At 39.4% G+C, this 15,583-nt stretch overlaps 1 protein-coding gene across 3 annotated transcripts in view; it reads left to right on the top strand.

Moving 5' to 3' along the window:
* Positions 1-15,350, top strand: part of cdin1 (CDAN1 interacting nuclease 1) — a 134,366-nt gene extending 119,016 nt beyond the window's left edge. For all 3 annotated transcript variants that reach the window (XM_080203159.1, XM_080203161.1, XM_080203160.1), the window contains one exon: positions 14,515-15,350. In XM_080203159.1, coding sequence (XP_080059285.1) covers positions 14,515-14,668 — 154 coding nt within the window. In that variant the 3' untranslated portion in view covers positions 14,669-15,350. The remainder of the gene's footprint in view (positions 1-14,514) is intronic.
* The last annotated feature ends 233 nt before the right edge of the window (positions 15,351-15,583 follow it).

Raw genomic sequence — 15,583 nt, 5'->3', positions numbered from 1 at the left:
TGTGGGAGGAAACCGGAGCACCAGGAGAAAACCTACGCAAGCATGGGGAGAATGCGCAAACTCCTGCAGACACTGGCCCAAATCCATGTATCTGCACAGCAAACAGTGATAGTCTACTGTGATTCTGCTAATTTGTGTGCTACAAGGTCCCTGGACGGTGATCAGGGACAGGAACTCTTCCGATTTTTCCCTGTCCTAACCTGGGGCACTGATGCCAATTACACCTGTCTCTGCAGTGGCCTGAGAATTTCCTGGTCTACACAGCTGAGTAAACTGAGTATCTGGAAAGGCAGGTTTCCGACCCATAATTATCATAGGTGCCTGGAACAAATTATCCAGAGGGAAGAGTTTTGAGCGGTAATATTACCTCAGCTCACTTTAAGTAGTACGTTTAGTTTGGAGGTACATGATATTTAATATAGGATGAGTCACTGTACAGTTTTCTTCACAGTTACCGGGGCTTTTGAAAAACAAGGAGTGGCAGTTTCCCTCCGTCGAAGGAAGACAGTTGGCTCATCCAAATTTTCTCTTGCAAAAACGCAAATAATACTTTCAATTAGTTCTGAATGACCTCTGGGGGACTGAAGGTTCCTGATTAAAAAACAAAGAATGGCACAACTCCAGAACAGGCTTTTCGGCTCACCAAGTCTGTGCCGATACAGATGCATGTCTAATCTTATATTTTCTTCCCTCGATGTAGTTCATATCCTTCTGTTCCCTACCTATTCATGTACCTATCCAGATGCCTCTTGAATGTTGTAATAGATTAATTGAGATATTGAACAATAGACCTTTCAGATACCCAAACAAATCTTCTTTTGAAGTTGATTGGTTTAAAGTCATCTAATGAAATGTCTCTCGGTTTCTGGAGTTGAACAGTTTTGGCGTCAGACTAGTTTATGGATCTGATTTCTGATAAGGTGCTCATGGATGTTATCCAGTGGCATCCAGAGATACGGGGCAAAGGTAGGTACATGGATTCAGGTCACAGATTAGCCAATGATCTCATTGAATGTCACAAAACAAGCTTAAGGGACTAAATGATCCAGTGCTCTTGCAAATGGTGTCATTTAGTCACTTATTAATTTGTGTTGTGCATTTCACAAACTTCATATCTCCGAAATTAGAAAAAAGTTTATCTTGCCTATTATCCTAAACATCATCGACTTAGTCTAGTATCTAAGTCTCCTCATTTTTGAATCCTCATGAGAAATGTCTGTTTCTATCTACTCTGTCTTCTAATCTGTCCTCATCCGTAATTTTCATTATTCCTTGCTTACTTCCAGTCCTCTTAAAAGCAGATGCCAAACATGCATGATTTTACATGTGAGTTGTTTTCCTTCACATTTCTGAGATCTACCCTGGTTTTATTTTGGGACTATTCTTTATTCTGATAAGAAAATAATGGTGCACAAAAATATGCATTAGACTTTGTTTATATGGACTTTGCAGATCTCATCCTCTTATGACAGTATTCCCAGGATTTTCACAAATCACCTCTGTCAATATTCTGCACAGCAAGTTTTTTTTTCTCCGAGGGTCATTCAGTTTTTTTCTAGTTTTATAGAATAATTAGGGTCCAACGTTTATCATGCAGAATGATCCTGTCAATGTGTTTTTTTAACAATATCTCATAATTTGACTGTTCACCTGTTGGAGAACCCATTATTTTTATTATTTGGACATTCGGGCAGACTGAACGTTGTAACTCGCCTGAATTGGTATGATTATCTGCCACAACTTCAAAAACACCAAAGACAAATCCAGGAGGATGGAAACTTATTTTATTCTGCCAAATATATCCCTCTAATTGTGTTGCTTTCCATTGGATAACCTCTCGTTGAAAGCAGAGGTTGTTCACAATTAGAATGCAACTTTCCTGACCTCCAGGATTCCCACTTGGTACCCAATAAGCTCATTCTTATTCGAGTGCCACATCTCAATGCAGCTCTTGTTTATCTCCAAGCCAATCCTGAAGGGAAAGAACTGCGTTTCTGTCTTCTGCTACCCCAGGATGATCTTTATACAAGTTATTTCCTTGGGGATACGTTTGACGAACATCTAACTTAGCTAGCCAATTTATTTTAATTTTTGCTTGTTTTAAAATATCTCCTACCAGCCTAACTATCAGAAAACCGTTATGGTCCTGGGTCATCTTTATGTGTCTCATTGAGACGAGCTCTGGTTTAAAATTAGCAGGACTTTTTTAATTGCTTCCAAGTCGATTCCAGACTCAGCAAGTGCGAATGGAACCCCCCATGATTATGGTGGCAATATTTCAGGAAGTACTTCCTAACACTGTGACTGTTGCTAGAACATTCCTTTCTCAGGAGGAGTTGTAGTGTTAGGAGGTAGACTTGCAAATCTGGGTTCAGTAAGTGTCATACCATCAATTTTATGGGGCAGTGTTTCCTTTTGTTACCTGAATGATGTACAAATGTCTGAGTATAAGTAGTAACCCTAGATTTGGTAGTCCTTCATTATGGTGTAGTTGTAAATAGTGAGAGACTAGGGACTGTCGAGGAATAGCTAGATTTAGAGGAATTCAAATGCAAAAATTGCTCAAAGCTAGAGGACAGAAAATAATTTGGAAGGCTGGTGTAATGCTGGCCTTTCTTTCTCAGGGAGGCTGGAATGCTCGAGGGTCGAAGCTATGCTAGTTAAATAATCTCTGGTTAGCTGCCTTTTTAAGAGTACCCTTTCCCCAAAAGGTTGAACAGTTGAAGATTTGAGAATCGAGCCTGATAGATTTTTGTTAGGCTAGGGGCTTAAAGGACTTGGAAGTAAGGTGGGTAAATGAGGTACAAAAGTCTGAAATCACGTACCAACCAATTCAAGAACAGTTTCCTCCTTGCTGCTGTTAAACTTTTGAATGGACCTAACTTGCATTAAGTTCATCTTTCTCTACACCCTAGCTATGACTGTAACACTACATTCTGCACTCTCATTTCCTTCTCTATGAATGGTATGTTTTGTCTCTATAGCGCAAGAAACAATGCTTTTCACTATATGTTAATACATGTGACAATAATAAATCAAATCAAAGCGAAGATGCGGGTCAAGCATGTTTGTACAGAAAGTTGGAAAAGGCTCAAGTGGCTGAATGAAACTTCTGATCCTGTTATGTTTGATTTGATTTGATTTATTATTGTCACAAATTAGCATGCAGTGAAAAGTACTGTTTCTTGTGCGCTATACAGACAAACAGTTCGTAGAGAAGGAACGGAGAGGGTACAGAGTGTTACAGTCGTAGCTAGGGTGTGGAAAAAGATCAACCTAATGCGAGGTAGGTCCATTCAAAAGTCTGACAGCAGCAGGGAAGAAGCTGTTCTTGAGTCTGTGGGGTACGTGATCTCAGACTTTTGTATCTTTTCCGAAGGAAGAAGATGGAAGAGAGTATTATTTGACTAAAGCAACACTTTTCTCACTTAGAGTCCTTCTCATATTTACTGGAAGAATGTGGGATACATCAGTAGAGCAAAGTTGGCTTTGTAATCAAAAGAGAAAATGCTGGAAAATCTCAGCAGGTCTGGCAGCAGCTGTATGGAGAGAAAAGAGCTGACATTTCAAGTCCAGATGACCTTCTGTCAAAGCTAAAAGGCAGAGGAAGTGGGAGATATTTATACTGCAGAGGGAGGGAATGAAAGATGAGTCATAAGCACAGAAAGCAGGGGAAAAAGACTGCTAATGCCTGTCCCCAGAGAGAATAAAGGGTGTGAATGGCCAAACGGCAGAGAAGCTGTAAGCTGTGACAGATGGAGATGTTGGGGGAGAAGGGGGATTGGATGGGATAGAGGTAGAATTTAGAAAAGTGGGAGAAAGGAAGGGGGATAAAATGGGGGGGGAGGGGATAAAAATGAAGAAAGACAATAAAGAAATAAAAGGTAGAGAACAGTAAAAAATTAAATTAAATAAAATGGAAACAAGGGGTGGAGGTGTGTTAGAGCAAATCATCTGAAGCTGTTGAATTCGATGTTGAGACCAGAAGGCTGTAAAGTGCCGAGCAGGAAGATAAGATGCTGTCCCTCCAGTTTGTGTTGAGCTTCACTGGAGTACTGCAGCAGGCCAAGGAGAGACATGTGGGCATGGGAGCAGGAAGGTCAGGGTTCTGACTGCACACAGACTGAAGGTTGGCTTTATAATGACTGCTGTTGTAAATTTCAATTAAGGTGCATTAATACTCTTCCAGAAATGAGTTATGTTGCTATCCAAAAAATTCAAGGCTCCTGTTAAGTTATCCAGTTGAATGATGCATTTTTTAATTGTTAAAAAAAAATTGCAGTTGCAGTCTAATAATATTATAGTATTATGTAAAATGTACAAACACCATGCAAATGATAAAGTGTGGCTCCAGATTAATATTTGAAATGTGTATCTAACCAAGCTGCATAAAGTGAGCAAACGCGTTGTCCTGGTAGAATTCAAGACCATTTCTCCGTGGAATTCTTGGTGCTAAATTGCAATGTATAATAACATTATGCACCAAGGTGACTCAGCTGATGGATCCACAGAACCAGATCTTTGATATTTTTGTCAGGTATTTTAGGTTTTCCGTGGCAATGCTTTAATTCTGACTGCACAGATGCTTGGTGGGAGGGGACATGTGGCAGCAAAGGCTGTAGATTGCCCCTGGACTCTGTTGTAATATTTTTCTATATTGGCATTTTAAAATAGACGATGAAGGAAGGTTGAGTGTATTCAGGGAATACGGCAGAGGACATAACTTCCTGAAGTTTTCTTTTTTTTCGCTCCTTTGTGTAAACAGGTCTGTATATCCTGTTTGTGAATTTATCTGGCACTTTTTAACAGCCTGTGAGGACACCAGCAAGGTCCCAGATGTCAGGGAAAAAGGTTGTAAACGTGCAAGACACCCTCCGATTATGTAGATATCATCTTGCAGTGGCCTTGAAATGGCCTTCTAGTTCAAGCCCTAAAAATAAACACCTATTAATCACCTAATGGTAACATTCCTTGACCATTGCTTTAAGTGTGGAGACCCAAGTCCTACAATAGCTGGTCTCACATACTCTGTCACCCAGGATAAGAAACAGTTTGCCTGGCAATTTTTTTTTATATAAAGAGACCAGCTTTAACTGGCTGTTTTCAGCGATCTCTAACTGGCCACATCACTGATATATGACTCAAAGTCTTGGATTTCGCACAATACCAGCTTTGTCCTGAGTCTTTCGGGAGAAAATAGCCAGGAAAGGGCTTTGTACTATCCAAACTTAGCAGTAAAATTCTAAAAGAACTCAGATCCGTGTTTGTCATGTATAAGAGGGAAACAGTTTGTGGCTTTTTTTAACCACAGAAACCATACTCAGTCCTGAAAATAAATAGCTTTTGTGTTTGGAAAACACGCTGTGCTTTTTTTTCTCTTAAGTATGTTTATGATTGATTTCTTTTTTTTCCTTTCTATAAAGGGCATGTTTGACTTGGGTGGTATTTCAATACCATTTTTCTTGTGTTGACATTATTGTAATTAGTGGTTCTGTGTGTCACTATACAACTCCTTCACATTGAATTCTCACTAATGACGATAAAGCCCACTGAAAAGCTCAAGTTATGAATAACCTGTAAATAATTTTAAAGCTTGAAACAGGTGCATTCGCAGACTTTCAATTCAGTGTAACCACAGCGTTAATCAAATTGGATAAATGTTTTTTAGGTAGCACTTCAACGTTGGTGGCAGTGTATTTTTCGCAGTGTTGAGGGCAGTTTTGTTTGGAAATGCTACGGAGTTGAGAGGCATGAATTTTTGGTTCTGCTCCTCTGCGCTGTGTGCCAGCATGACAGAACACATTATTTCATGGAATTGTTCATAACCAAGATCTGGGTCACACTGTTGGGAAACCAGGGAGGGATAGTGACCTTGGGGCATTCCTCCAACTAGCCAGCTATGAAGAGACTGATAGATGGAATAAGATTTCCAATCTACCCTTCCTTCCAGGGAAAACCTACTAACCTACCTGACGAGACCCAGAGCAGTTAATTCAGAAGATTTTTTAAAATTTAAAATCCATTTCCAGACATTTATGGAAAAAGCCCATAGCATTTTTTTTCCCGCACTCACCAAGCAGTGAGCTAAATCATGCTAACTGTGTAATGTCATGATGAAATGACACTTGGTTCTTTTGCTTGTTGACCTTAAATTAAAGAAACATTTACCAGCCTTCCTTGAAGTGGGTTCCCCTTTAAAACAGCCGAGGAAATGATTGTACGTTATTTTATTGTAATTCTTGTTCTTGTAAAATGTGGTTTGTCAGTTCCCAGATTGAAGCAAGCCACGTACCAACATTCCATATTTAAAAACATACTGGGTCCATGTGAGGACTGCCCAAATTATGAACAGACCAAACGAAATTCCATCTTGATTACACTTCAGCATGTAAATTGTCCAGACATTCACCATTTAAAGGAGGACATAAATAATGCTACTGAAAAATTCTCAGAGTGCGCTGCAGATACCAACTTTTGCAATCTCTCTGGCATCTTTTATGAAACAATATATTTATGCGGTAACTTCTGTGATAGGGGAGGAGTTGTACTCGACTTAAAAGGGATTCCCCCCCCCCCAACCTCACACACATTTTTATTAATGAAGAAAATGGCACTGAAATGTATCACTTATGACACATGTCTTTAGGGACCAAAAAATGCACAACTCTTGCTTGCTCCCCAGATTTTATTAAAGTTCATGCTTTTTTTTTATTGCAAAACTTGTTGCTAGTCTCCAAATTTGAGTAATGTTCTGGCACCGAGCCCTGTTCAGAAAGTAGTCAGAAGTACTTATCTGGTTATCCTCCAGCTGCTACGAATTTTTCTTTATAATACTGAGTGGAAATTTTCCCAACCTCCTGCAGATGAAATAGCCAAAATGCATTGAACTGTTTTATTGCTAACTTTAGCTTTTAAGCTGATTTTAATTTTGTGTTGATTGCCTTTCCACTTCCGCTCCTAGTTCTTTGAAATTGGTTAGCAGGGAATTTATCAGAGTGCCTTACCCTTTTTTAAAAAAAAATCATCCCAATGCTTCATTTTGGAAGGAAGATCTGCCTTTTCCCTAATCTTAGTAATTGAAATTTCAATTATCCAAAATATAGTTTTAAACAAAGTAATTTTTATTAGCAGTAATGTCCAAACTATCTTGTATTTTCATGAAAGTTATTACTTCAAAACCCTTGGTTTAGTTGAGTCTTTATACCCAACAACACACTAGAGCTTCCAACAACATCTGTGCATTTTGATCATGCAGTTTCCCGGCATCTGCCTCCTTCTGTTGAACCATCCACAGCTCAGATTGGAGCTTGCACATGCCTCACCCCACTTCATTATAAAAATACTGAGTGGAATCAAACCATCTTTGTGTTTAAAAATTAGCATATGGTGGTTCCTGTGTACAAACTTGATTTGATTTATTATTGTCCCAAACTTAGTAAGTTTGCAGATGACATCAAATTTGGTGGCATAGTGGACAATGAAGAAAGTTGTCTCCAATTGCAATGGGATCTTGATCAATTGGGCTGATGAATGGCAGATGGAGTTTAATTTAGATAAATTGGAAGTGATGCATTTTGGTAGATTGAACCAAGATAGGACTTACTCAGTTAATAGTAAGATGTTGGGAAGAGTTACAGAACAAAGAGATCTAGGGGTACATATTCATAGCTCCTTGAAACTGGAGTCACAGGTGGGCAGAGTGGTGAAGAAGGCATTCAGCATGCTAGGTTTCATCAGTCAGAATACTGAACACAGGAGTTGGGATATCCTACTCAAATTTGTACAAGACATTGGTAAGGCCACTCTTAGACTATTGTGTACAGTTCTGATCACCCTATAATAGAAAGGATATTATTAAACTAGAAAGAGTGCAGAAAAGATTTACTAGGATGCTACTGGGACTTGATGGTTTGAGTTATAAGGAGAGGCTGGATAGACTGGACTTTTTTCTCTGAAGCATAGTAGGCTCAGGGATGATCTTATAGAGATCTATAAAATAATGAGGGGCACAGATCAGCTAGATAGTCAACGTCTTTTCCCAAAGATAGGGGAGTCTGAAACTAGAGGCCATTGGTTTAAGGTGAGAGGGAGAGATACAAAAGTGCCCCGAGGAGCAATTTTTGTGAAAAAGTGTGTAGCTTTGGGCCAACTGTTGTAGAAAAGACAAGAAAATGGAGCGCATATGCTAATGATTTGCAAGGACTACAATAAGGCAGAGTAAATGGTTGTGAGAATGGACCAGATATTGAGACCACACTGAAACAGAGGAAGCCAAGAGAAGATTTTAGATTTTTTTTAAAATGAGGAAGGGTTCTGATGGAGTGAAGAGGAAAATATTATTCCCTTTGGCTGTGGAATTGATAGTTCTTTACTTTGAAGTCACTAAGCGAGTGAGGAGGAAAGTTAGGAGAATTCCTTTATCTGAAGAGTTGATATAACACATTACTGTTGTGAGCAATTCAGACTGTACCTGTTCAAATATTTGCTGCCATCATTCTAAAAGTAGGGTTGCCAGCCATGATGAAATGTGTTCCTGGTGGTTTGATCACATGGTTTGCTCCACGTTTCATCCATTAGTCAACCAGCACATCCATCCTTTTGAAGAACTTCCTTCCAACATCAACTGGAAAGCAAAAAGACCCATTACCCAATCGTACATTTAACTGTCACTAAACAGCCTTTTTAAAATTTTCAATATTTTATCCATTATACACTAATATTGACAGAAAATCACAAAATAAAACAATCTTTTTAATGTCTGATGATTTTTCTCCAGAGATGTACAAAGCAGTGTCCTGGAGATTGGTCTTCTATTCCTAAAGAACAAAACATAGAAGATAGGAGCAGGAGGAGGCCATTCGGCCCTTCAAGTCTTCTCCGCCATTCATCATGATCATGGCTGATCATCCAGCTCAATAACCTAATCCTGCTTTCTCCCCATAACCTTTGATCCTATTCACCCCAAATGCTATATCTAGTTACCCCATGAATACATTCAAGGCTTTGGCAACTATTTCCTATGGTAATGAATTCCATAGGCTCACCACTCTTTGGGTGAAGAAATGTCTCCTCATCTCCATCCTAAATGGTCTACCCCAAATCCTGAGACTGTGACCGCTGGTTCCGGACACCCTCCACCATCGGAACATCCTCCCTGTATCTACCCTGTCTGGTCCTGTTAGAATTTTGTAAGTCTCTGAGATTTCCCTTATTCGCCTGAACTCCAGGAAGAGAATCCTAACCTAGTCAGTCTCTCCTGTTATATCAGTCCTGCCATTCCCAGACCAATCCTGGAGTGTTGGCAACTCTATTTAAAAGATAAAATGAAAAGAATATACAAAGTTGTGGAGGAAAGCAGAGCAGTGAGATTATTTTTGAAATGCTCTAGAAAGTCAAACAGTGAGCTGAATGGCCTCTTGTTCTCTATTCTTCTTAGTGTCAAGAAAAATAAAGTTGCTGTTTGTTCACTGTCTAAATCAATATTGAAAGAACTGTTTTATTGAAGTGCGAAATTTATAGGCCAACATGATGTTCTGATACTCATCAAACTCCAGATTTCTGCACCTTGGCAGAATCTCAATCAACTTATTAAATGTATAAAATAGATACGTAATCCAAATACTGAGTCAGCACTGTTCGGAATATAGAGTTGTGGTTTTGCATGTAGGTTAATGCTAAAAATAAGCAATTTGCAGTAAGTGCAAGCATACAATACATTTCGCTCAGTATCCACCACACATTTACCAGATGATCAACTTAGGACCTTTGACTCAAACCTATCCAGTCCAATTTTATTCACACGGGTTGTACACAGAAATTTCCCTTTAATAACTTCCTTAAATGTATTTTCTGAATTGGATAACAATAAGTACAACGCTCGAAGATAAGAAAAGATAATCAACAATGCAAATGAAGAAGGAATTTAAGCCAAAGTAAGGAACAGAAATGCTCCATATAGCAGCAGAAAACAAGAAAGTGATGTACAAACTTGCAATGATCCATTACCTGAGGCAAGATTCAGGCAACCAACGGTGTTGTTTAAAGATTAAATAAAAGTGCAGGAGTAAGACTGGGAAAAAATCTGTTCGGGTGCACTTTTGACAGGATTGGTTTGGATCACTATTGCAGAGTACACTAAGAAATGGCATGGATGTGCTTCTTAGGGCCCCCAGGTAGAGTTACTCTTTTTAATATCATCAAACACTTTGTGACAAATTATACAAAAACTTAATATTCATGACACAAAGACCACAAAATACATTGCAGCAAGTAACAATACTGAAGTACTCTGTATAGTTAAAGCTGCGTGAGTCTGTAATTTGTATTTCAAGGGTATAGTTGTTTAAAATGGTGAGGTCCTCTGGTAGTGAAATGCGATTCCATTTTAATTACAGGTAAGTTGATTTTGCCAGTTTCAAGCAAGCCCATAAGGAACATAGACAAAAGAGGTGATAGAGGAGAACTCTCTTTGTGTTGAGTCATGTTTCAGCATACAATAGGGACTCCTCAAATCCACTTTCAGTTTCTGGGTCCTGGAATAAGGTTAAGCAATTTTACATTTGACTGAGGCTCACAATCATTTGGCACACAAAATATAGTGATTTCAAAAGAGTGTGCCTTTATAACTATTACTTAAAGGCTTAACTGTTTGGAAAAGTGTTGCAGAAAGCCAACTGAGGTAAGATAAGTTCTAAAAGTTTTTTTTTCTCTTCTGATTTTTGACAAAGATTGAAATACTTTAAAAGCGGTGGCCCTGGTTTACTTGGCAATTTTCCATTATACAATTTAAGCTGTGACTGATTGTGTCTCCAGGAAAATTATTTTCTCCTTAAATGGGAAAGACAGGGCTATGTGACCAAAGAGCTGAAAATCTGACATTTTAAACATTAATGTGTCATGGTAATATCGAGTGAGCCACAACTTCATCAGAACAATCCTTGTCCAAGAATGCCTGTTACCTGGTGTCTTGCATGGACATAGTTAGTGTTAATTTTATTTGCATTGCACCTCTCTATATTGGACGCCGCACACATGTTTACTACACAGAAGTAAGAAAAGTTAAATATGGCATTCTGTTATGTATATTGCTGTGGGCAATATAAGACAATGCACAATTTTATATGGAAGTAGTCAGCAGATTGTGTTTAATTTGGCCTGGATTTAAAGGCACAAAGTCCAACTGGCTCAAAAACAGGCAGCTCATGAGATCAGTTACAGACTAATTACTGTTGGGCACATTCTGTGATCACTTGGATCCTAATTTTAATTTTTCACAGTGGCTCAGTGGTTAGCACTGCTGCCTCACAGCGCCAGGGACCGGGCCTTGGGTCACTATCTGTGTGGAGTTTGCATGTTCGCCCCATGCCTGTGTGGGTTTCCTCCGAGTGCTCTGGTTTCCTCCTCAGTCCAAAAGATGTGCGGGTTAGGTTGATTGGCCATGCTAAATTGCCTTTTTATGTCAGGGAGATTAACGGGGAAAATATGTGGGGTTACGGGGATAGGGCCTGGGTGAGATTGTTGTGGGTGCAGGCTCAGTGGGTTGAGTGGTTTCTTTCTGCACCGTAGAGATTCTGTGATTCTAAAGAAGAATATTTTGTTATGATTTGTAGGTGTATTGCACAACATGTGATGCCTGAGGAGTGACGTATTTACTTCAAAACTTTCTTATTATTAATTGATGACCAACCTGATATTTTCTGCTAAAGTATATAGACTGGAATTCTCGTATCATGGGCAGCCCAAACCACTGCCAGCGAGAACGGAGAATTTATCCCTCAGCTAAATCTCCATTCATTGCAGCAGGACTGGAGAATCCTAGCCGCAGGCGAGTGCAGAGAATTCCAGCCATATTATTATAACAGTGTCACTTATTATCCGCTATCTATTTGATCTGATTTGATTCATTATTGTCACATGCATTAACATACAGTGAAAAGTATTGTTTCTTGCGCACTTTACAGACAAAGCATACTGTTGATAGAGAAGGAAAGGAGAGGGAGCACAATGCAGTGTTATCTATAATTTATATGCACAGCATTATTATTTGCCTTATAATGATAAGTCCTTATCATTAATATCCTTATATCCTTCACTAAGACTGCTGCATAATATGTGAATGGTGACTTGAATGAGCAAGGTATCCCACCAGATTTATTATGCTGCATGTACATTTGATCATCTTGTGTTACACAATATACCTCCTGGTATTTTTATGATTTTGATATAATGCTGGAAGATAGTTGGGTATGGGAAGAGAACTTCTGTTCGACCTTCCGCAACTTGAGGATGTTTTGATCATTGGACAGTTTTAATTGCAATCCTGCGCAGTAACTCTGAAAATCCAGCAACCGGTTAGGACGCTGGCAGAAAGAAAAACTGAAATTCCAATGCGCAGAGCTAGCGGTGACACATTCTGATTGATAGTGATTACATCTTTATGAACTCTGGCTGAAGGTCCGAACTTCCTGATGGGTCAACTATTCCACAGGGCTACTTCCTGAGATTGCCTGGTGGGCTGCGCATATCCATTTAAAGGCTACGGCACAGTTCCTGGATCTTGAGCTATTTTTTCTTGCACTGTACATTAGAACAACAACTGTTGGTCATTTTTTAAATAAAGGCAACTTATAGTTAAGTATCTGAAGCATTGAATTAAAATTGCTGACTGTTAAAATAGTATTTGCATTATGTTCTAATTTTGAAATATGTGCAAGATATATTTTTACTTCCTTGCTCCCAAAATGTATATTTTTCTGTGCACTGGAAGAATAAAGTGCATCATTTCACATTAGTTTTCTGAGCAATTTTTCAACCAGTGGAAGTGAAATGTACCCTCGGCTGTCAATAACTCCTTCCACAAAGTTCCATGCTGGGCACATCATGCCTTTTTGTTTTCTCACCTCCCCTTTCAAATGGCCAAAACTATGATATTGCCACACTAATCTTCACAGAAATCCCATGGAGTTGGCTTTTGGCACAGTCTCCCAGTAACTGTGAAGTGACAGTCCCTCAGAGGCAGATTGCTGCATCCTCGGGCAAGAAGCACACAAGGCCTATTCATTCTGTAGCTATATGAGAGAGGAGTGAAGTTATTTCCAGGAAATTCAGTACAATGAGCAATGCTACAAACTGCTGCACAGACCAAAGATGTGCAGGTTAAGTTGATTGGCCATGCTAAATTGACCCGAGTGTCAGGGGATTAGCCAGGTAAATCTGCGTGAGTAGGCCTGGGTGGGATTGTAGTGGTGCAGACATGATGGGCCCAGTGGCCTCCTTCTGCACAGCACAGATTCTATAATCTATGAGCACAAGAACCTACCCCAACATTATGGTGTCAACACTGACTCCAAACATTGTCTGGCCTATGTTGGTAGCCACTGCTATTTTACATTGGGTGAAGCAAGATTTGATTTTCTTTGTTGGGTTTGAGGGAAATAACTGGTGTATACACTTCAAGCTCTACTCTTAATGGAGGCGATGGTCCAGTGGTGTTATCGCTCGACTGTTAATCCAAAAACTCAGCTAATGTTCTAGGGACCCGGGTTCAAATCTCACCACGGCTGATGGTAGAATTTGGATTCAATTAAAAAAATCTGAATTAAAAGTCTAATGATGACCATGAAATCATTGTCGATTGTCAAAAAGCCCATCGGGTTCACTAATTTCCTCTAGAGAAGGAAACTGCCGTCCTTACCTGAACTGGCCTACATGTGACTCCAGAGACACAGCAATGTGCTTGACTCTTAAACTCTGAACAAGAGCGACTAGGGATGGGCAATAAATGTTGGCCAGCTTGTGATGTTCCTGTCCCACAAATGAATGAAAAAAAAGGCGGGACGTTTGATCTAGGGCGAGATATTTTTAGCTCCTCCCATTGTTTTAGTGCATCAGTTATGATGATGGACTGTTGATCTACTTGCTGATTGTGTGTGACTCACCATGTCACCATCCCATGGTAGGACTTGCTGCAATGTTCCCACTTGGATTCTCTGTGTATGGCCCCGTGGTATGCAGTTGATGTGCCAGCCTTGATTACTTTCAATATACTTGGGACAGTAAACGTACTGTGAATGAGCCCCAAAGACTTTTCATAAATGTATGATAAAAAACATTTGCTTAGGTCCATGAGTAGGGCTCTCTTGTCTTGATGAAAAATCCAGAACCCTTTATTCGGAATGAAATGAGGATTGAACTTTAAGTGCTTATGTTGACTCTGCAAGCACTCACACTGTTATTCCAGCTTCAGATGGAGATAACAAACACCAGCAGGAGCAGGTGTTCTACCTGGCAGCATTAGATGCCACTAGCATCGCTTGCCCAAGCACCATTATTGACATTAGTGCAAGATGTATTACCAGATTTTTTTTTTTTTACAGAACTTTAATCCTCAATTTCTAAATACTTATGTGATGAAATGAGAGCCTGATTTAATATATACTGATTTACGCTGTGTCGCAGTTGTGTTCTTTGTGTGGTTTTGTTTTTTAAAAAGCATTTTTTGCATTTGGTTTTCAGATTTGGACCTGGATTAGTCATCTACTGGTGTGGGTTTATTGAGGAGTTGGACTGTCATCGTGACCGTGGAATTTTACTGAAAGATTGCTTCCCCGAAGACATCACAACCTTGCACTGCGCCTCAACCACCGCGGACAATGGAAAGAAAAGGTGAATCCGGAAGTGATTGTGACTTTCTGCATTGCAAATTACTGGCAAAGGTTTTGCCTGAACTTTAGTTGAACCCCCTGCTGCCCTGGGTCACTGTAATACCTCTTTAGAAAAACACATTCAGTGTTTCTGCTTTATTTCAGCAACACACTTCTGTGAGCAGCCAGGAACTACAGACACATACCACTCATTATCAGTATCTCCGTCTGTGTCAATACTTTATAGATAGTCTTAATCTCTCCAACTTCCGAATTCTTTTCTCTGAATCTGGAAAAGGCTAAAATTCTGGCACTGGAAGGTGCAAATCGAAGTTTGTTTAACAGTTCAAAAAGTTATTTGTTGTTTTTTTAGTTACTCCGCTATGAATGTAGGGGACATTGCTTTTATGACATATTGCACAATTTTAAAATGGCCTCAAATTCTCTGATCCCATGCAAATTAATTTACAAAGAGCGCAGATACCATGTTAGTGTTGCATCATGAGAAAATGGCAATACAGGTTATTAGATCAGCCATCTGAATGGGTAATAAAGGGAATTAATTTCCTAGCAATTACGTGCCACGACCATGTTCTCCAGTTTATAGACAACAATGCAACTTTGTTTTCTGAGAACTTGTGTGTACAACAAGATTTTAGGTGTATCTCAATAATGTAACTCCTCATCAATAAATGTATGCCAAACAATCTTTTTGTGTTTGTTTGTTTATTTATTTATCAGTATCACAAGTAGGCTTACATTAACCCTGCAGCAAAGTTACATGAGAACATAAGAACTAGGTGCAGGAGTCGGCCATCTGGCCCCTCGAGTCTGCTCCGCCATTCAATAAGAACATGGCTGATTTTTTTGGACTCAGCTCCATTTTCCCGCCCGCCAACCGTAATCCTTAATTCCTTTACTGTTCAAAAATTTATCTATCC

Source organism: Carcharhinus amblyrhynchos, chromosome 14, assembly GCF_965287045.1.
Source record: "Carcharhinus amblyrhynchos chromosome 14, sCarAmb.v2.hapA, whole genome shotgun sequence".
Lineage (NCBI taxonomy): Eukaryota > Metazoa > Chordata > Chondrichthyes > Carcharhiniformes > Carcharhinidae > Carcharhinus > Carcharhinus amblyrhynchos.
The sequence above is the reverse complement of the archived record's forward strand: the minus strand, read 5'-3'. Positions and strand labels throughout refer to the sequence as shown.